This window comes from Enhydra lutris, unplaced genomic scaffold (genome assembly GCF_002288905.1).
Source record: "Enhydra lutris kenyoni isolate GAN:26980312 unplaced genomic scaffold, ASM228890v2 scaffoldscaffold17, whole genome shotgun sequence".
In the NCBI taxonomy this organism is placed as follows: domain Eukaryota; kingdom Metazoa; phylum Chordata; class Mammalia; order Carnivora; family Mustelidae; genus Enhydra; species Enhydra lutris.
Genome location: NW_019154101.1, coordinates 2,660,602 through 2,683,708, shown reverse-complemented (window position 1 = coordinate 2,683,708; position 23,107 = coordinate 2,660,602). Strand labels below are relative to the sequence as shown.

General features: G+C 40.2%; 1 protein-coding gene across 2 annotated transcripts; it reads left to right on the top strand.

Moving 5' to 3' along the window:
• Window positions 1-6,815: 6,815 nt before the first annotated feature.
• On the top strand, window positions 6,816-21,888 carry LOC111147834 (ectonucleotide pyrophosphatase/phosphodiesterase 4). Of its 2 annotated transcripts, none has more exons than XM_022504088.1 (4): window positions 6,816-6,972; window positions 14,791-15,649; window positions 16,269-16,439; window positions 18,423-21,888. In XM_022504088.1, exons 2-4 carry the CDS (start codon window positions 14,824-14,826, stop codon window positions 18,782-18,784), a joined length of 1,359 nt encoding a protein of 452 aa, XP_022359796.1. In that variant the 5' UTR covers window positions 6,816-6,972; window positions 14,791-14,823; the 3' UTR covers window positions 18,785-21,888. The 2 variants fall into 2 exon arrangements, with proteins under 2 accessions (XP_022359796.1, XP_022359795.1); XM_022504087.1 differs by having other exon boundaries at window positions 18,420-21,888.
• The last annotated feature ends 1,219 nt before the right edge of the window (window positions 21,889-23,107 follow it).

Below are 23,107 nucleotides of genomic sequence, written 5' to 3'. Positions count from 1 at the left end.
AGTTGATGTTATTCTATATTTAGTGCAGAAAGCCCCCATGTATCACACAGTAACCTATTCCTAGATCCAAGGATCCCCTTGGTGTCCTGTTAGTTGTACTCCACTGTGTAACACAGCAGGATACCAAGTTATTAACCAATACCTAACCCAATATTTTCCAAACCTGTCTCATCATGAAACATCCAGTGTTTGTGAAAAATAGAGTTCTCAGATGTCACACAAGATTGACTGGGTCCAGGTCTTCAGGGCAAGGACTTAGGACATTTTTAACAAAAGTCCCAGGTGATTTTGTGATTTGACAAGCTCAAACAGTAAACTAATGAATGCAAATGCATGAGTTAGCTAATATATTACTCTGTCTGGACTTAACACAATTAAAATATTCAGCTTCTTAAAGATCCTAAAGGTGTTATACTAATTCTGGAAATTCCAAGCAGAACCCTAGAGGGGATTTATGAATGAGTGAAGAGAATCTTTAAATCACACTATGAAGAGAAATGTTTATTAAATTCTATATACATTTTTCTGTAGTTCCATAGTTTGAGATCTGAATATCTTCAGAAGAAAAGCTATAAAGTGGCCAATTGATTAGAAACACCAAACAATAAAAGGATGTAAAGTAATTAAACTTATGTAAGTCCAGAGATGTACCACTTCCCCACAAATCTTCACATTTGAGAAGAGATACTATCTTAGTGATTTAAATATATACATTTCCCCCTACATTTTTACATCTCTGAAATCAGAACGTATCTTACAGCTGATTGGCTACAATTTTTCTTAGTGATACATCAAATAATAGGGCTTCTTAACACAGCATTTTGTACTCAATGAAATATGGAAATGAAGCACCAGAAAATGATGCTTTCCTCCATCCCTACTGACACACAAGTGATCTAGGTTCAAGGCACCCTCTTGCCTGTCTACCTCCACAAGCCTGCCACACCTGAAGGTCCAGCAGCCAACCAATCTATCCCATCTGCTTATCCAGGCTGCCGGGCTATCTCTCTTCCTATAGCTCTGATTCTCTGAAGGCCCTATTTTCTTCTGTTTCTCGTGCTTAACATTTATGTTGCTGCCTGCTTGACTAATTTTTGGCTACCTTATCACTTTACAAACATCTTTGGACTCTAAAACTAGGTGGTAAACAACATGAACACAGAATTTGCCTGTCTCTTGTTTTTCCACCCAGGGCCTAACACAGAACTCCTACCTAGCAAAATTCAATAAATATTGAGGATGATGGCACATAAGTAAGATGACCATATACTTCATTATTCAAATCAGGACATTCTGGAAAGTAAAAGCCAGATATTAACACTTTCCCAGAGATGTCAACATCCTAAGCACCAGAATATGTGACTTTGGTCCTTGCATGGTCAAAGGAATCTTGCAGGTGTGATTAAGGTAAGAATCTTGAGATGGGGAGATCTTGTCTTGGATTACCTGGGTGAGCCTAACTTCATGGTAATCAGAAGGTTCCTTACAAGGAAAAAAAGAGACAGAAGAGTCAGAGTCAGAGAGAGAGAGAGATGAGAAAATGTTATACTGCTGGCTGTGAAGAGATAGAATGGGCCCACAAGTCAAGGAATGTAGTTGGCCTTGAGAAGCTGGAGAAGGGAAGGAAATGGATCCTCCCTAAGAGTTTCCAGAAGGATTGAAGTCCTGCCAACCTTTCTAGATTTCTGACTTCTGGAACCATAAGATAAAACTCAAGATAAAACATAGTGATTTATTACAGCAGCCATGGGAAACCACCTCACCGTCTAACCAGGGGTTCTCTCATCCTCCATCCATTTCCAGATTCCTGCAACTGAATGTAAACTCTGCAGGATTTTACCTCTCCCTCTTTGGGCTTCCCTTATAGCATTTACTTCACTCGGTGGTAATGTAAGCAAATATTTGCTTTTCTTATTCCCCTTCCCCTTTAGATGTAACTGATAAAAACCCAATTAAAACTCGCTTAAACAAAGGAAGAATGTATTGAGTCATGTGACTGGAAAAGCCCAGCCATGGGCTTCAGGGAAACTTGGATCCAAGTGCTCAGTCACCGGATATCGTGCTCCATCTCTTGACTCTGTGCTTTCTGTGTTGGCTTTATTCCCAAGTAGACAGACTTTCCATTTGCAGTAACTACAATGATCACCAGTAGCTGGGGCAGGTTTATAGTCTACCTATTTAGCAGCTGGGGCTAAAAGACTGACTCTTTCTCAATTGTTTCCAAAAAAGTTTCAGGATTGAGTTTTTTGGGTCTGGTCTGGGGCATGTTCCCATCACCAAACCAATTCCTGTAGTTGAGGGATTGGAATTGGCTTTCACAGGCCAGGCTTTGGTCAGAGTAAGAGTGACCAACTCATCTGAATTTGCCTGGGACTCTTCTGATTTCAGCATTAAAAGTCCCATGCCCCCCAGGAAACCCCTCAGTGTAGAGCACACTGGGATAGTTGGGTACCAGGAACTCCATGCTGGAGATGAGGGGAGATGTGGTCAGCCCCAAATGACTCCCATAGATTAAAATTGAAAAGGAGGTGGTTTCCTGGAGGAACCACCAGAAGAAGAGGAAATGAATGCTGGGTGGGTAAAAGCAACAGAGAGATGTCTTCTCCATTCACCTTTCTAGATTAGAGCTACCTTGAAGGCAGGGACTGAATCTTACTCATTTTTGTGTCTTCTAAAAAATCGAGTACGTTGCTTTCTACCTAGGAAAGCCTCAAAAGAACTTACACTGCTTCTTGTATCACTTTATGAAATACTTGAAAAAATTCCTTCAGAGTGAGTGAGGAATATTTAACACTAGTTCATGATGGATAATACAGAATCTCATTTAACAGGAGTATTTAAAAATTGGTTACAATCTTACTTGATTGAGATTATTAAAATGTAATCTTGCAGAAAATGGGGTGGGTGGAGAGTTTTAATCAAACTTACAAAATCACTGAAATACGATGATCCCTCTCTCCCCCACCCCCACCACTGTCCTTTCCAATCTCCTTATATTAAAGATAAACCTGGTATTGTGTTTACATTAACATCTAATATATATTAAAAAGTGAAACTTAAAAATACTCTTCTAGTGATCTGAAATTCTATTCACTAGTTTCAGTTTTGTTATTTAATCAGACTGAGCAGTGGATAAGAATTGTTTTTCTTTGGGCAGGGTGTGGCTTTTCCTCTGAAACTTTTTTTCTGTAACTTCTAAGTCTGACCCATCCCTTCCAGCAATGAGTTATACATCCCAATTAGGAGTTTTAAAAAAGAAAGCTACATAAAGAGCTATGTCTTCGATCTAGAGAACAGGATAAAAATTTTTAACTATTATATACTAATGATGAATCTTGTAGTAAATGGTGGGGGAAAAGAAGAAACTGCCTCTAACATAGTGCTTCCAAACTTGACATTGGCTATGGGGCAAAGACTCTAACTGAAACTACTTTTTGTGAATTTAGCCAAATCAATTCTGAGGCACAACATTCATTTGTAAATAATGAGTTTAAATCATTGCTTCTAGCTCATTTCAGTCTCTAACACAAAATGGGTTTAAGCCTTCTCCATATTTCTAAGATTTATATAAAATTTCTTTTTCAAAAGCTGAGCTGAAAGAACATTACAAATGAAAGTTATCATTTTGCCAGCTAAATGAATAATATATATGTCTAAAAATCACTATGGAAAGGAAGAATTTATGATACTGTTGTGTTTTGTTTTATTATCATTAAGGTCCTCCAATGAATCTATAGCATGCTTCCTGGTAGAGTTAACTGTACTGATTCCCCCTCCTTCCTATTGAGAAAAGAAGCACAGTTTAGGAAAGACCTCAGCTCAAGGTCTGGACCCAGTTGATCCCCTGGTAATTCCACATTCTTCACTGGCTTAGATTTGGGCATATGACCCAATTTTAGTCAAAGTAAGTGAGGGTTGCTGAAGACTTCTGAGACAGAGAAAAGAAATCTAGAAGTCACTTCTGTTACTCAGTGGAAGTGAAAGATGAATCATATGGCTCCTGTTGCTACTATTATGTTTACTACTAGAGGAACCAGAAGCCAAGTCTGTTAATAGCCCCTTGGAGATTTAGAAAGAACCCAGTACATGGCAACATTGTTGAGCTGCTAATTCAACCAGTCCCAAATCCTATCCTACCTCTAGTCTTCCTATTTCATGGGATTATAAATAACCTTATTATTTATGCTCATCTGAAGCAAGTTTTCAGTTGTGGTTGAAATGGTAAATATTTGAAGGATAACAGAAGCTTGATGTCAAAAGAGCCTCGTGAGTCATTTTGTCCCCCTGTTCTCAACCATATTATCTATAAGAAGGAAACGTGACTGCCTAGGACTCCCTGATCTGACCCAGCGACATGGGTAGTGGCCTAGAGGAAGGGAGCCCTTCTCTTCTATGCCCATCCAGCTGCTCTCTCCACTATACATCTGACCTTTGTAGAAGTCTGTTTTGTCTACTCTTTAAGCAATCATGCACCTCATGAATGAACAAACAGGCTATGTATAATCATGTGCCCCCCAAAGCCAGAAAATTTAAGCTCCACTAAATTGGACATTATGTAAATTCTCTCTGAACTCTGACTTCTGCTGACCATTGTTCAGGTTGGGGAATGTATTCTGGTCATAGTGATAATAATCGCTAACACTTAACCATGTTTCAGACATTGCACTGAGTACTTCACTTGCTTTCTCTCATTTATTTGACAATATAACACCAAGAGGCTGGTACTGTAAGAGGGCTGTTTTTGCATATGAGGAATTGGAGACTCAACTAGGTAAGAGACAATGGTCCCAGATAGCTGAGCTACTGAGTGGTAGAGTGAGTATTAAAACTCAGGTCTGGCAGAGTGTAGGGACAGAATTACATGGCTTCTGCCACTCCTTCCAGCTCTGACAACCCACAGATCTAGGATGCCCAATTCACCAATGCACAGGCCAGCCTTGAGAGTTGCAAGTGGAATTAACTTGTGAAGGTACAAACTCATAATCAACAGTATATGGTTGGCCCAAATTGTCTCTGCAGCTGCTTGCAGACTCTGGAGTCCTAGCTGATATGGGAAACAAAGGCAAAAGAAAAATCATTAAATTTCCATACTACATACAGCCCATTGACAAGACCTTGAAACGGGCAGAGTGACATTCCTCTAGGGACTCAACTGCTTCAATGTTAATACTTTGAGAAGGGCAAAAGGCAATCCTAGCCCGGAACACGCCTCTGCCCCCACCATCCTGTAAGTCTACTTCAACGTATAAATATTCTTTTGGAAACTTCCTTTATCATCCCCTAAGAATATGGCCCACTGATATACATCTGAAGGGTCTCATGACTAAGGTTTTACTAGACAGTAATAAAAGACCTTTTCCCAACAATAGCTAGCCTCCTCAAGATCCCAGAAACCTAAGCCCCTCCCAACCTGAAAGCATATAATAGGCTCAGGAACACACTGCAGTTCTTTCTGCCCATGGGTCCTGGTCCTTTTTGTACCAAAGAAGTCTCAAGAATTCTTTCTTGGCTGTTGACTTCTAACCCTAACATCACCATCCATGCCTATACTTTAAAGCTCACACCCAAGGTTCAGACCTTAGACCTTGATTTTTCTTTCTTTTTTTTAAGATTTAATTTTTAAGTAATCTCTATACCCAATGTCGGGCTCAAACTCACAACTGCAAGATCCAGAGTCACACAGTCCACTGACTGAGCCAGCCAGGTGCCCCATAGAACTTGATTTCTGAGGTCCACTATAGAAGGTTACTAATCCAGGTACTGGGTTTATATCCAGTAAATCCTCAACACCTGAAAATATTAACATAGGACTAATATTCTTAATTCATCTAATTGCATTCTTTTAAGCAACTGCTGGAGCTACACTACTGATTATGAAAGAAAATATCCCCTTGGATTTTGCATTTTAAAGTGAGGGGAGGCAAGAACCAAGAGCACCTTAAAAGTTCTGTTAAATTCAATAAACATTTAATAAGTTCCTTTTCGACTCCAGGTCCTGTATTTGGCACTGCAAATACAAAGAGAAAAAAGATACCATCCACTCTTCACCAAGTATGGCTGGGTAACCCCAAGCGTTAACAAATAAATCGATTTCATCTGGTAGTTTCTCTCTCTACTAGTAAGTTTAAAGATAACATTCTTCTGCTCCATTAAGTTTCCAATTGAAGGCAGGAGCACAATCCCATATATATCTGTCCAAAGACATGCCCATTTCTCAGCTGGTTCCCTACTGCAAGGGTTTTTTTTCTGTGTTTCTTGTGACTTTCCTTGTAAACTGCCTACTACAGAACTTTGGGTGTAAAGGTGCTCAATTTTCCAGCAAAACAGGTACTTTGGGTAGAATCACACTGCGTTTATCTCAAGTCCCTGGAACTGGCTGAAGCTGCTCTAGATTTGTGCTGGGCCCTTGGTGCAGCCAAAGTCGCTTTTCTTGAGGACACCAAAGTCGCCAGGTGCCTATTAACTAGGAACGAACTGGGCTTGGCAACAGTTAGGTGTCTTTCCCGGACACGCGGGGTTTCAAGTCTCCTGAAGGGCGTCCAACCCTAGGAAGATAGGAAAGGGGCGGGGTGGAAGATAGGAACCGACCTCCTCGAGGTCCAATGCGACCCCACCAAAGCCGCTGTCTCCAGGTGGTACCCGACTCTAACCAATCGCAAAGGGGATTACATTTGACGCGGCTCCGCCAGCCAATCCGAGGACGCGTCTCAGCCTCCGCCGCTTGCTGGGGTCCCAGCCGGCTGGCAGCAGGTTCCGCAGTCGCGCGTCGGGTGGCTGCGCACACTCCAGAGTGCCCGCAACAAAGCGGTTCTGGCGGAGGTTGGGGCTGTTACCCGCGGCGGGGGGCGCCCGCTATTGCGCAGGCGCCTCAGGAAGATCTCTGCCTCGCGCAGAGATCGGGTCGGCCTCGTCCCCAGGGCGCACGAGCGCGGGGTTCCGCCAGTGCTGAGTTCCGCGCTCCGGCTGCAGCGGGTGAGTGCGAGCCTCGCGCGGCCGGCCTTCCGGAGGGAGATGCCACCCCCTCCTCGGTCGCCTGGGGCTTTGGCACTGGAGGTGGTGAGAAACACCCCCCACCCTTCCCCCGGCCCCCGGGGCGTTGGCGGGTCGTCCGTGCAGGGACCCGCAGGCGCTGGGAGAGGGCTGGGCTGGGCGAGGAGGAGGGCGGTGTGGAGGGCGGAAAGAGCAGTTGGCAGGTGGTTTGGGACGCGGCGGGGTTGTGGGGAGGCCGTGCTGTGAAGGGTGGGGAGGGCCGTGGGCTGACAGCGGCGGAGGGACGAAGGTGGGCAGGGGTGACAGCGAGGGGAGGCGGGCGGCGGGGTGGGCGTTTGTGTCTGTCTGAATATTAGATCAGAGCTCATGGCAATTACATAATCAAATTTAAGAACTAATTTCCTAGAAAACCAAACAGCAAAGATAACATTTAAGTGCTTTTTATAGGCTGGACACCGTGTTAAGCCCTCGACAAACAATGCTTCCATTTCTCAGTATAGCAACCGTGTGAGATCATAGCGTCCCATTATACAGATGGGGAAATTCAGGCTCCGAGGAGTGAAGAGTTACGTTCCACATTGTACAGCTGGTGACAGGTAGATTCAGGTTTATACTGGGTCTGACTCCAGAGTGGTTTTGCCTGACCACCAGGTGATCTGCTGGACCTAAGCCTGAGAACTTACTCAGTGTTCTAGGCAGTCAGCTGCTCCTTTTAATGTCATGGTTTTCTTTTCTTCCTTTTTTTCCCCCAGAGGTTGTTCCCAGGCTATTTTAAGGAAATTAAGGTCATTTGAAAGCAAAGAGGAAATATTTTATGTATTTTAGATTAGCTACAAAATATAATTTGGGAGAAATTTTGATGAAAATGCAAGAAGTACGTGAGGGGGTACTTTACTATGTAGAAAGTAAGATGGTATAGCTGTTTTCAAGATACTAGAGCATTCTGTGTGCACTTAAAAATGGGAGAATTATTTAGAATCCCAACGTTTTTAGGACTGAGAAAGTCTTCTAAAGAGTAGTTTTTTTCCCCTTTGGCTAAAGAAAATAATGATCTACAGGAAACCACTGAAATTTCCCATGTCCACAAGCAATGCTATTTTATTTTAAAGCTGTGTAAAAGTTTGATTATAAATATTTGTGAAGTCTTTAGATGAGGGCTTTTGTATTATTACAAAGTAGATGGCAAGCTAATGGTGACAAATGTCTTTCACCATTTCCTGTAATTGCTGGACTCTCTCAACTTCACTGGGGTTAAGAATGCCACTGGAAACTGCCTGACATGCATTCCATCCAGGTAAAAAAGTCATCCCAGAGGAGGTAAAGCACGTTTTGTCCCCTGAATTGAAGATTACTACCTACTGCTTCTGGTTGCTGTTGGGATAATTGGAGTTATTTTACTATGTAGAAAGTAAGATGGTGTAGCTGTTTTTAAGATACTAGAAAATTTTGTGTGCACTTGAAAATGGGAGAATTATTTAGAATCCCAATATTTTTAGGACTGAGAATAGGATAGTCTGCTTTTTTTTTTCTTCCCTCCACTATGTTTTTTTGTTTGAAAAATTATAGAATTTTTCTCAAAGTTGAGTAATATAACAATTAGTGATTTTGATTCCTTGAAAACTACTTGAGAACTTTTTGCTGGTATTTTGTTTATCAGTTAACATGCCCTGTTAGAATGACACAGAATGCGGTAGACATAGATACATGTGCTGCTAATGAACATGTTCTGGCAGGAAAAGTTTTGGTAATCATTTGGAGTTGTTACTAGTCTTGTTAACTTGCTGTTACTAGACTTGTAAACTTGTGGGGGGCATGAATTAATATGTGCATATTGCTTTCTGAGCTTGGCCTATCACTGGACTTCAGCCGTATCATATGTAAAAAGAAGGGGTTGACCTAAATTTTTTCTAATTATTTTAGGGTTGCACAGTAATAGTATTCTGCCTGTTATAGTACAGACTTTTTCCTAACATAACAGCTTTGTAACTAGCATTGATAAAAAGAAACTAAATTTGACGGCCTGTTCTGTAACGTTATATATAGATGTGTGTGTGCGTGTGTGTGTGTGTGTGTGTATCATGTCACAAACACTAAAGCTAACTCTGGGAGAAGTTAGATCTGCTCACAATTAATTGCCCATTGACTAAATGTGAGCTTAAGTTCTGGGATCATTCTGATTTCAGAGCCTATAATCTTTCTGTTCTGTCTGTGCCTTGAAGCCTAGAGACAGGGATCCTAACAGTGTGCTAATGCATTCCTGAACCACAGAATAAATAGCACATATATTTGAACATAATTTTCATTTGAGATTTAGGGAAGAAAGATTTTGATTTATATGTATTTTGAGAGATGGTCAGACACAGGTTTTTATTTTGTTATTGTTTTTGCATTTGGAAGGTGTTATAAAACATTTTCATGTTAAAACACCCAAGTCTATTATAGAATACAAATGTTACATAATTTGGGGCATACATTGAGACATCAGAGATGTTTCCTGTTTTATGGCAGGGCATTTCAGATGCTTTTTTTTTTTAAAGATTTTATTTATTTTATTTGACAGACAGAGATTACAGGTAGGCAGAGAGGCAGGCAGAGAGAGAGAGGAGGAAGCAGGCTCCCTGCTGAACAGAGAGTCTGATGCGGGGCTCGATCCCAGGACCCTGGGATCATGACCTGAGCCGAAGGCAGAGGCTTTAACCCACTGAGCCACCCAGGTGCCCCATTTCAGATGCTTTTAAGATTACAATTTCATTCCCTCTTTTTGTTTTTAATATAATAACTTTATTGAGATATAATTCACACTCTATCCAGTTCACTCACCTAAGTGAACATTAGGGAGTCATAGAACCATCACCACAGTCAATATGAGAACATTTTCATCGCCCCAGAAACAAACCTCATACCATTGGAATTTACTCCCCATTTCCCCCCAGCCCTTTGTGCCAAACACTACCAATGTACTTCCATCTCTAATAAATTTGCCTGTCTTAGGCATTTAATCTAAAGAGTTATAGAAAAAGAGATCTTTAGGGATTGATTGCCTTCTTTCACTTAGTGTAATGCATCAGGGTTTATCCTTATAGTGTCTGTTAGCACTTTATTCCTTTTTATTGTCAAATAATACTCCATGCTCTGGGTAGATCACATTTTATTTGTCCATTTTTCATCACCTGATGGGCGTTTGAGTTGTTTCCACTTCTTGGCCCTTATAAAATGCTGCTGTGAACATTGGTGTACAAGTTTTATTTAATGTGAGCATCTGTTTTAATTTCTTTTGGACATATACCTAGTAGTTGAATTTCTAGGTATTATGATGACTCTGTTTAAACTTTTAAAGAACTGCCAGAATGTTTTCTAGGTGGCTCTCCCATTTTACATTCTCACCAGCACTGGTATAAATGTTTCAGTTTCTTTAAATCCTCGCTAACTCTTATTATTGGTCTTTTTGATTCTCTTCATCCTAGTGGGTCTGACGTGTTATTTCATTGTGGTTTTCATTTATATTTCCCTGATGGTGTTGAACATCTTTTTGTGGCCTCATTTGCCCCTTTATATCTTTGGAGAAATGTCTTTTCAGATCCTTTGCTCATTTTTTTAATTGAACTGTTTGACTTTTTAAGTTGTTACATTTTTATACTAATTATAAATCACTCATCAGACGATTTTCAAATATTTTCTCATGTTCTGTGGGTTGTCTTTTCTCTTTCTTCATGGTATCCTTTAAAGCACAAAAGTTTTTAGTCTCAATGAAGTCCAGTTTTTTTTTTTAATTTTTTTTTATTTTTTATTTTTTTTTTATTTTTGGTGCTGTACCTACCTAAGAAGGCTTTGCCTAACTCAAGGTCATGAAGATTTACTCCCATATTCTCTTCTAAGAGTTTTATAGTTTTAGCTCTAAATTTTGGTTCATGAGCCATTTGTAATTAATTTTTTGGTGTATGGTGTGAGATGAGGGGTCCAAATTCATTCTCTGGCATGTGGATATCCGGCTGTCCAGGCACCATTTGTTGAATTGGCTTGGCACTCTGCTGTTCTTAGAGAAAACTCTGTTGAAAAAGGTTTGGACATATATGATATTCCATTTGTAGTAATTCCTCAAAGGGCTTAGTGTTAGAATCAAGACTTTTTGGTGTATGGCTCTCAAGCACAGCGTTACAAAGAAGTTTTGGTGTTCTAGAACAGAGTTCATTCACCCTTGTCTTTGTTCTTTCAGGATGACAGCTGATTCAGTACTCTGATTATTTATGCCCCTATCGTGAGTATGACAGATTTGAAAAGTGTAAAGCCCTCGTCCCCTGATACATGGCACATACATACATTTTTGTAGTATAATCTTAAGTTATGTTAGCCATGTATTGAATGATACTAAAAAAATAACCTAAGAGAATGTTTGAGCCAGACTTCATGCACAGGAGGTAACTTCAGGGTGTTTGGAAGCACAAACTATTACTGAAGAGCTCTTAGAGATCACCTATAGGTCACCCGGATAAAGGCCTATTGCCTTTTACATGTCTTTGTGAAACATTTGAGGCAGATGGTGATGGTGAAATATGGTAAAAGGAAAGCAAGGTTGGCAGTGATTTTCTGTAACTGTTTTAGTAATGCGCACGTGGGCTGGGCCTGGGCACTGCAGGGGCTTGACTGCCAGGCCAAAGTGTTTGTATAGGCAGGGGCTCTTGGAACTTTCTTTTTTTTAGAGGAGTGTTATGAACAGAGCTACACGGGGAAGAGTAAGTTGGGAGCAGATATTGGGCAAGAAAGGGGAGGGTGGATAATAAGGTGGGAAGGTCAGTTAAGAGACAAGAGGAATTAAGGGCATTTAGAAGTCTGGCCACAGTAGAGATGGAGAGAATGGGGAGCTGCTCAAAATGCAGGTTCCTGGCTTCTACTCTGCTCTGCTTCTACTCTGCTCTGGAGTCAGAATTTCCTGGGTGTGAAGACTGGGCCGCCACACTTACGACAGGCTCCCCTCGGTGATTTTTCTGTCTGCTGGGCTGCAGGAGATGACTTGCAAATAGAAGCGATGAGGCTGGTGGTGAGGGGCTTCCTCAGGGCAGCTCTGGTGTGAGAGAACGGGAATGAAGGAAAGGAGAAGTCTGGAGCTGCAGAGAACGCGTTCACTTTGACCTACCTCAGACTTGTCTTGCCCGCGGGATAGTTTGTGCGGCCGAATTGGTGGGGAAGGTGCACCGGTTACTGAGGGACCAGGGCAGTACCTAAGACACTTTGTATGAAGTGCGGGGGGAGTATGTTTAAGCTGCGGAACCGCCGACATGCTGTTTCAGTGGGCGCATACTGGAGACCAGTACTTGTGTCTGGGAAGGTAGCTGTACCCAGAGAGAAAGCGGGGGTCTGCTCCCTCCAAGCTCCCCTGGAGACCGGCTTGGCCTCCACACAAGCTCTGGGGTTGCTGGAGCCCGAGTGTGGCTGAACTCGCACCGACCCGCTGAGGCAGGAGGTGAGTTGTGCCTGAACACAGGTCGGGGCACCGAACACGGAGTGAGAAGTGCCGCTCTCTGTGTCAGTTCCGGAGACTGTGTCTGGACGGCGTGTCTGGGTACCGAACAGCCTGGTTACTCTTCTCTTCGGAGAGCGGATTCGGTTTGTCATTCCGTCCTGTTTGGGGTTTCACGGATGGCCTCCGCAGCCCGTGGCGCGCGCACCACACTCAGAAGGCCGCTCAAGTCGGGTTAAAGTGGCCGGCGCTTGACACCCACAGACCCTCACAAACAAGTTTCTGTGCCTTTGGTCTTCCCAATTTCAAGTTCCTGGTTCTAAGACGGCCGCAGCTTCAGTCAACTGATGTGTGAATGACTGCGCACACACAGATCGTCTAGCTGGCATGTTTGAAGGAAAGAAAGTCTCCGCCTTCAAGTAATTGTGGTTTCGTCGGGAGAAAGAACACACGATAAGTGGCTCATGCACTTAATCATCATGTCTGTTAGCTCGCAGCCACTTCTGCCTGGACCTCGAGGTTCACACCCCCCACGGCTGTATCTTGGCTCTTCCTCTGGAATGATTCACTCACCTCCCTCCCACTACAGCCTCACATCCTTGCAGCTTCCCTCAGAAACCTCTCTACTTCATGATCTGTGGCAGTTTGAGCTTAGACGCCGCAGTTCAATTTTAGTCACTCCCTAGTCAGGATCGTCCGCTTCCTTCGCTGTACTTCAGTTTCTCACAGAGTCTCAAGTGCAGGCACGATCAGCCACCTGTTTTGTTCAGGCCCGTGCGAGGGCCTCTGAATTGCTAGAGAAAAGCAGTCAACGGTGTCACTAGGAATTCATGACACCTGCTGTCAACTTTGACCCCCCCCATCCTGCTGTTACCCTGCACTCTCTCCCCTTCTCCATGTTGGCCATTTCAGACGTTCTCTGTTTCTCAAACCTGAGAACCTTTTGCCATCCTACTCCCTCTCAGTAATTGCCTCTACCTTTTGCAGCACAAAGAATGCAGCTCCCTTCATCTCCAACCCTCAGACCTGTTAGCTTACCTAGCTTTAGGTAGGTAAAGCTTCTCATCTATTACAGTGGAAGATATATCCTGTCCAACTGAAGTGGGTCATCCTACTTAAATCACCTGTCCCGTTTTCTGAAGGACCAAAGATGATAGAGACTAAAGGCAGGGAGATTTATTGTGGGAAAGCTGGGGGTTTTTCTGTTTGTTTAATAATCAGTGGATTATCCAGAAAGAAAAAAGAAAAAAAAAAATCAGAGCAAGCTCTGAGCTGGGGTATTAGGTAGAATAGTTATGTCCTTGATAGTAAAGAGGAAGTTTAAGGAATATGGTGAAGTTCTCAACAGCTGTTGGATTTTTTTCAGAAGTCACTGTGGCAGCCAAGCCCCTGTGGGCTTTGTTTGTCAACTTCCTGTAAATACTGGGAATGTATAGATAGAGGTGGGATATTTTTCTCAAGTAATATTTATTTCTTACCCCCCTTTTCCATGCCAGTATCTTCAACAGGAGTTGGTGGTAAGTCAGCATGGTAGAATTTCCACCACCTATTTCTGTGGTGTAAAAAGAACATAGGTTACCAGTCATTAAACTAGAAAAATAATCGCACTCCCTGGAGCCTCTGAAGGCTGGTATTATTTCTGTTTTGTGCAAAAGGATCATTTTTTTTTCTTCATCTGTTATTAAGGTTTTTTTTAAGATTTTATTTTTTTTTTAATTTATTTATTTGATAGAGATCACAAGTGGGCAGAGGGGCAGTCAGAGAGAGAGGAAGGGAAGCAGGCTCCCTGCTAAGTAGGGAGCCAGATGTGGGGCTTGAACCCAGGACCCTGGGATCATGACCTGAGCTGAAGGCAGAGGCTTTAACCCACTGAGCCACCCAGGCGCCCCTAAAGATTTTATTTTTAAGTAATCTCTACACCCAACATGGGCACAGACTTGCACCCTGAGATCAAGAGTTGCTTGCTGCACTGACAGAGCCAGTCAGGCGCCCCTGTTCTTATTAAGTCTTTAGAGTAATTTCTGCTACTACAGAAAAGCAAGGCAACCAAACAGGAGTTTTTCTGTGGAGTATAAGAGTGGTCCATACCCCCTTCATTAAGAATGGGGCAGGACGTGTATATAGGAAATTGGACAGGGAAAGGCAATTTTTGTTTTTTCCAATTTTGGCTTTATTTAATTATCTTTCAGTAAATGACATTATCTTTCAGTAAATGACGTTACCTAATTTTAAGATGATAAAAAGCTGGTATACAAAAATTTGATAAATTTTTGCTTCTCTTCTCCTGATGGCTAAACTTCTGAACAACAGCACTACCACTTATGAACTGTGTTTTTATGTTTTAGGAACCCTGATTGCTCTCCTTCAACACATTCATTATGAAGTTATTAGTAATACTTTTATTTTCTGGACTTATAACTGGTTGTGGCGGTAACTCTTCCCGTAGCCTGCCATCCAAGCTGCTGCTGGTGTCCTTTGATGGTTTCAGAGCTGACTATCTACAGAACTATGAATTTCCTCATCTCCAGAATTTTATCAAAGAAGGAGTCCTGGTAGAGCATGTTAAAAATGTTTTTATCACAAAAACATTTCCAAACCACTACAGCATTGTGACGGGCTTGTATGAAGAAAGTCATGGCATCGTGGCTAATTCCATGTATGATGTAATCACAAAGAAACATTTTTCTGACTTTGATGACAAGGATCCTTTTTGGTGGAATGAGGCGGTACCTATTTGGGTGACCAATCAGCTTCAAGAAAACAGATCAAGCGCTGCCGCTATGTGGCCTGGTACTGATGTACCCATTCACAATACCACACCTTCCTATTTTATGAATTATAGCTCTTCAGTGTCATTTGAGGAGAGACTAAATAATATTACCATGTGGCTGATGAATTCGAACCCACCAGTTACCTTTGCAACACTCTACTGGGAAGAACCAGATGCAAGTGGCCACAAATATGGACCTGAAGATAAAGAAAACATGTACAGAGTGTTGAAAGAAGTAGATGACCTTATTGGTGAGCTAGTCCACAAACTCAAGGTGCTAGGATTGTGGGAAAATCTCAATGTGATCATTACCAGTGATCATGGGATGACCCAGTGCTCTAAGGACAAACTGATAAACCTGGATCTCTGCATTGATCGCTCAAGCTACACTCTTGTAGATCTGACTCCAGTTGCTGCTGTCCTTCCCAAAATAAGTAAGTAACCTTGTAGCTGAGGGATATTCAAAGGGAGCAATTGAATTAAGAGACATGGCTTTGCAAAAGAATGCAGCTCTGGCTTTTTGTAGTGCAGTACCATATATTCCTACTCGGAGTGGGATTATATGTTTACCCCCCTAATTAACAAGTCTTTAAGCAGTTAGCCTAAGGCTCATTTTCGAAGTGATTACTTCCTTGCTTTTGATACATTTCTTAAGTATTCACACTAATCGAAAAAGGAAATTTTTATCCTTAAAAAAACCTTGGATTTTTGTTTGAGATGCATTGTTTTTCTATTGATCTCAGAATTAGTAATTAGCAGCAATACATAATTTATATTTACATAGGAAGCTATACATGAAAATGTCTCCTTTTGTATAAAAGTCCACCAGAGAGAATCACAAAATGAAAAAAGCGATATGTGAATGCTTGGAAAGCTAGGGGTGTGTGTGTGTTCAACAATATCACATAATTATTGCTCTCTTTTTTTAAGAATTAAAAGTGATTTAATAGATGGCATTGTTCAGGATTTATTTCCAGGTATTCTAGTTAGAAGTTTTTTTTCCTTATCAGGCAATCATGACTTTCTCCCTTTACTGCTTCCTTTTTCTTCCAGATACAACAGAGGTTTATAACAAACTGAAAGTCTGTAACCCTCACATGAATGTTTATCTCAAAGAAGACATTCCTGCCAGATTTCATTACCAACATAATGATCGAATTCAGCCTATTATTTTGGTTGCTGATGAAGGCTGGACTATTGTATTAAATAAATCATTACCAAAATGTAAGTATTTAGGATATTTCTGTTGTATTCTGGGGATAAATCACACATTGTGACATTGTTCTGTTAACAGCATACTTTGATTTAGAGATACTAACACTGTGTAATCAGTTCACTTTCTGATTGGATAATTCTCAGGTTTTCATTCAAAAGCAATTTATAACCACAGTTTTACCCTTAGATGAGGAAGGTAGGTGACATTAAGGGCAAAGGTGTAGTACTGTCTTACCCATACCACAGTTACTGTCAGTAACTTTTCAAAGTTGGTTCTTTTGATTTGTAGAGAATGAGAAAAAAGTAAAGAAACAAAGTAAAAGGGGGGAGATTTGATAGTTCAAATGCTTTTTTAAATTTTGTGTGTGTGTTTAAAAAACATTGTCCTAGTAACTCAAAGTCTTTCCCCAGTGATGAAATCATTTACCTGAGCGCTATAGCTGTTTGGAACACTGGGCAAAAACCAAAAGGTAAACAAACCGAAATTTACCCAGTAAACAAAACAGGTGTATCAAAACCTCTCCCAAAGCTTGAGGAGTTAAAGAGGGGAGAGTTACAGGTCTTCCCTGTCAACTTTGTTGAGCCATATGTTAAATTCAGTTTGAGGAAAAAAAAAAAAAAAAAAATTCAGTTTGAGTACTTAAAAAAAAAAAAAAAACTGGTTTTGTAGTCTGTAACAGGAGTCAGAGTACTTGTTCTGTAAAAGGCCAGATAGTGAATATGTTAGGCTTTATAGGCCCCCTGGTTTCTCACTCACTCAATTCTGCCTTTGTAGTGGAAAAGCAGCAGTGGACATTATGTAAACTAACGGATGCTGGGTGTTGAAACGAAACTTTGTTTACAAAAACAGGTAGAGGGCTGAATTTGATCAGGGGCTATAGTGTGTAGATCCCTGATCTATAGCAAATCAGAAGCTTCAGACAAGGATAAGGCTAAAGGTTAATGGAATTTATATGTTATTTATGCTTATTTACTGACTGTTGAAAACTGAGAAAAGACAGAAAATTTAGAAGAGAGAGAAAAATCTATCAATATAGATTTCCCCCTTCCAAACTCTTTTCTATCCTATATACCTGTATGTTTTTACATTATTGAAATCCTAAAGTCTATATAATATAATATAATATAATAAAGTGTTATATTCTGTTATTATGTTGATCACATTCATTATTTCTGTTATGAAATATTTCAGACATGAGATTAAGGGATGCTGTAACACAAACTAATAGACTCACCACCCAGTCACTTGTACTTTGTATGAAAGCTGGAGCTTATCAGTGCAACAGGCATACAGGAAAAAGGAGTATTTGCCAAAATACAGCTAAAAAACTGAGGATTTGGTATTGGGGTTCTGTCCGGGACTGTCATGTTTTTCTGTGAATTTGATTTGGAGTTAGAGGTTGGTGAACTGGTTAGACCTCACGTTGACTGCAGGAACCCCTTCTGTAACATTCTCACTGGGCCCTCCAGAGGTCAAGGCATTCGTTCACTGTCAGTAAACCAGGAGTATATTATGTAATCCTATTTCTTATCACAGGAGCAGTTGATGTTGGTAAGGCTGCAGATGTACTTCTTCCCCATTCACTGGTTTTACTCACTTCTGCTCTCCCCAGTTATTCAGGACCCTCAGCCCAGCCACTCTCTTCTAGGCACTAGTGCTCTCTGCACGCACACAGTGCTGGAAATTGATGGGTGAGATGAGTGGGGTTGGTGCTGAAGGACAGGCGCATCAGGTGGAGAAATAGTTTTAAAGCCTCGTGTCATGACCGTTTGGGAAAAGGGTGTATGTGTGAAATAGGGAACACATGGCTGAGCTGGAAAAAACCAGAAAATTTTCTTTCTGGCCCCTGTCAGGTCCAGCTAATCAGTTTTAATGGATGGGAATTACACTGGCAAGAATGAGTATATTTACACTAGAAGCAAGTTGTTTTATAATAGAATGATCAGTCTTTCTTTTAGGAACTAACCTAATCTTGTTCTTTTTTTCAGTAGGTGACCATGGTTATGACAATTCTTTGTCGAGTATGCATCCGTTTCTAGCTGCCCACGGTCCAGTGTTTCACAAAGGCTACAAACACAGCACAATTAACAGTGTGGATATTTATCCAATGATGTGCCACATCCTGGGATTAAAACCACATCCCAATAACGGAACCTTTGGTCATACTAAGTGTTTGTTAGTTGACCAATGGTGCATTAATCTCCCGGAAGCCATTGGAATTGTGATCGGTGTGCTCTTGGTCCTAACCACGCTAACATGCCTGATTATAATCATGCAGAATAGACTGTCTGTACCCCGTCCATTTTCCCGACTTCAGCTGCAAGAGGACGACGACGATCCTTTAATTGAGTAGCATGTGCTGGAGTTTATAGAGTGTCTTTGATCAGTCACGATACTGAGGACACACTCAAGAATGGTATTCTAACGATGAAAAATACACCTTGAGAGACAAAGAACTTAGACCAAGCATGCTAGAATTATTTTGTTTTTTCTTGTGCTTTGTTTTACTGCATCAGCTAATACATAAAACCCTGACCATAGCAAAAATTGCTAGTAAATCAGTAGTTAACACCAACTATTTCTCCAACTAGAAACTTTTTGTAAGAAAGATAATGCCTCTGCCTTTTTCTTTTGCAATGAAGATTTGACACATTTTTAAATAAAAATACATCAAAATTTAGTAGGCATGCTTTTCTAATAAATTTTTATATTTGTAACTGAAATAACAGAAATCTTTTTGCAATTAGTGGATTTTGTGTATCAGGAAGGGAAAGTTTTCTATATTTTTATATTTAATAATTTTAATAGAGTTTGTATCCCAGGTAAACCTATGACATTGGAAGACCTCTGTGAAGGTTAATAAAATTGGTTAAGCAGGCAGAACAGATCTAGCATATGAAGAAATTATTTTAAGAAAAGCTATTATAAGAAAAACAACAAAGACCATGTGATACAAAGCTTGAGTCTTTACCATTGTCTTTGTTAAGATTCCTAAGCTGTTGAAGCCAGGAAAGATATCTTTCGAAGACTGTTGCTATAAGAAATTAAGAAAATGGAAAGAATTACTTTTCTCTGTCTGTGCTTAATGCTGTTGTGTAAGTTATTCTTGTGTGTATAAGTGTGTTTGCGTGTATGAATGTGTAGACTTCCTGTGACTGACCGAAGCGGTCAGAGCAGCTGGTCTGTGGGCTGACTTCCACATTCCCACGGAATGTGGCTCTCAGCAAAGGGTATATTTGCACTTCATATTTGTGTACTTTCTTATGACTCACAAGCTAAAGTCATAACTTAAGAAAGTTCCTTAGTTTTTGCCACCATGTTTTACTTTCTCATGTTGTTTATTATAGCCAGAGGTATCCAAGCACTGTAAAAAAAAAAAAAAAAAAATGTATGACCTGAATACAAATCTGGCTTCAGTTGGGTCGGAATGAGGAAGAAAGATTTTGATATCTATCTTTGGGGCGTTTATACCTTACTTTTTAGGCAGTAGAGTAAATTTAAAATGGAATTTGGTATCTTGGATCTTTCCCACTGTTCCTATGTGAAGTGGCAGGGTCAACAAACACTAAGCACTGTTGGCATTGTGTAGCCTGAGTGCTGGCCCTCTGTTTCTCCAGTGTTTGGTTCACAGAAGTAATTACTCTGCTCTGATTTTTTTTTTTAACATGTATGTCCAGAACTAAGGATTTGTTGTAAAGAACTGCCATCCTACCTTTGCTGGGTGATACTTTCTAATAATCAGAAGTAATATTCAAAAACTGAGTTGTGACAGACAAGATTATCTCTGTTAAAGGAAAAATGGGGTTCAAGAACCGCCCTCAGGACTTGAGGCAAACGGTCGATAGTGTGATCCTTACAGTTCTGACAGTATAAAATAAACTAGGTAACTGTTTTACAGATAGAAATATTATCTGCGATCAATATGCCATCCAGCTAAGTGGTGATCATCTGTGATGGTGAAGAACAATGGTACCAGGCATTGGACATACAATTCATCCCATTTGGTCACCACTCATTTTGCGACCTGAGGATTTGGTACCTATTGTTTCTGGAGTTCTTGAGAAGCATTTCTACAGCCTGCATAAGTAGTTCATGCTATTTGGTCATAAGTTGACTGTATTAAGAATAGCACAGTAAATAAATAAAACCAATAGGGTTAATTTTGCTTTTTGAAAAATTTTATTTTGTCTTTTTCTCACGTTAAGATTTATCCTAGAAGTTAATAGTTTTTCTGAACAAAATAATAGAAAAATTTGTTTGTTTCAATTTCCATTAAAAATAAAACAAAAACAAAGGACAGTCCCAATTAACACAGTGGACACTTTTTTGAATTACCTGAACTAGTAGCAGGACATTTTATCCTCGTCCAGTAGAGCTTGGTCCTTGTGGTGCTGTTTCAGTCCTTGCCTTAGTTTGAGTGGTGGTTATAAGTTTCAGAAATCCATAACGAGCATTGAGCCTGTGAGTGGATTTGGGACGGAAATCCATCCATATGGATTGGAAAAGGAAGGGATGTCCTGTCCATGTCTTAATCCTTTGAACAAGATATTTACTTTTTTGTCTTGTCTTTCATTCTATTCTCAAAATACTAACTTTAATTAAAATTGTAAAATTTTTTTGTATATATGCTGATGGGACAAAACAGTATTTATTTAATCCAAAGAGATGTTTATATGTTATTATTTTGAACTTTATGTTATTTCATTTGTATCTTTAAAAAATTATCACTGTTAAAGCCAGTGACTCCCCTAATACACTGAGAAAATCCTTCAGTGAAGCCAGCCTTTACTTTAAGGTTTTGGTGTATATTTTGTTAAATAATTATCCTGACATGTTTTCTGGGTGATGGAAAATATTTGGCTCCAGGAAACATTTACCTGTTTATGACAACAATAGTCAAAGGTAATAGGAAAACTTATTGAGTGGTTTTTGTTAATTCAGTAGGTGAATTCAGAGTAAGTGCATTTACTTATGAAGGACAGTTCTGCTGTTACTAATGGGCAAGTTCTTCTGGTAAACAACAATAGACTTCTAATATAAATTATTTCAATGCTGTGTACTATAGGTTTTGTGATATTGTTTCATTAAGCTTCATACAAGAATTTAAAGATAAAATCTTGACGCATTAAAAGATTAAAGATGCCTTTGCATTGTTCTTGGGTGTCTCCCTCTCTTGTCCGTATCTGGTAAGCTTTAAGGATGATGGCATTTAATTCCTTTTATTTGGAGGGTTTTACTTCGTTGTGAATACGTAAAGTTATAAATGAAGGATAAAGATAGTATGTATTGTCACTTAAAATAGTGTGTACATAAAATGACATGAGTGTGCTTTTAAAGAAATCTGTATGTAGTGCCTTAAGCTGAAGTAAAATATATTTTGACTATATTGTCTGAATTCAGTTAATGATTTTGCTTATGATTAAAACATTTTATGTGAATAAAATCTACCACTTTTGCTGTAATTATTAAATATAGAATGCAGTATTATTGATTTTTTTGTCACCCTGCAAAATAGATTTACCGTAACAAATGTTGACATGACCCAATTATACTGCAAAAATCCATGTAGGCATTCATTACAAGTTTTTAAAAAATCAGTATCAAGTATAAAACATTAACAAAATTGTAAGACAGTGGAGAAATATGCAATTTAGCATGAGAATATCATTGCAAAGAAAGCCAAACTAAATTTTGCAGAGCTTCCATAACTCTAATTTATTGATGTACAGTAGAAGGGAAGAAGTTTGAAAAAGCAGGTTACAAAACTAGAGGTAAGGGAGGATTATAGCATTTAAACTGTGTTTTGTAAATAGCCATACTAATTGAGTACAGGTTCAAGAAAGTAGAGCAGTGTGATAAATGCATTCCTCATGCTCATACTCAGGGAACACTGCTAGAAACTGTGGGAGAAAACAAAAAGAAAAGGTACATTCTTTACTCCGAAGAGAGCTCTGCAACATCTCAGAAGTGGTAAAACATTATAAGAACAAATTATGTCTACTCATGGTTTGACTCTTGCTGCTGAGATCCTTGGATACATAGCCCTTTTCCAGGCCACATGCTTCTCAAGTTTCCCCAACCTCCTGCTTCCTTGGTGCCTGTACTTGGGTGTCATTCAGTCCTCCCTTCCCACCACACACACACACACACACACACACACACACACACACACACATTTGCAGTCCTCCCTTCCCACCACACACACACACACACACACACACACACACATTTGCAGTCCTCCCTTCCCACCACACACACACACACCTTCCTTGGTGCCTGTACTTGGGTGTCATTGCAGTCCTCCCTTCCCACCACACACACACACACACACACACACACACACACACACAGCTTCAGAGAACATGTGAGAATCCAAAGGAGCGTGTTGGGTCCTGTTGAGTTAGGCTTCAGAGGACTGGTTTGATTTTTGGCACATTTTGGCACAAACCCTTTGGATCTTCATTTTTCATCAACATTTTCTTCTTTACTCGAATGGTTTAGTTAACATTTTTCAAGAAAAATAGATGTTAAGGCCAAAAATCCTCTGCAAACATGCTGGTCATATTATGTATGTATATGTATATAGTTCTGTATCCTAATGGATGTGTGTGTGCAGCTGGTGGTTGGTGTTGAAACCACTCAGTCCTGTGACTCATGTCTCCTGGCCGCATGATCT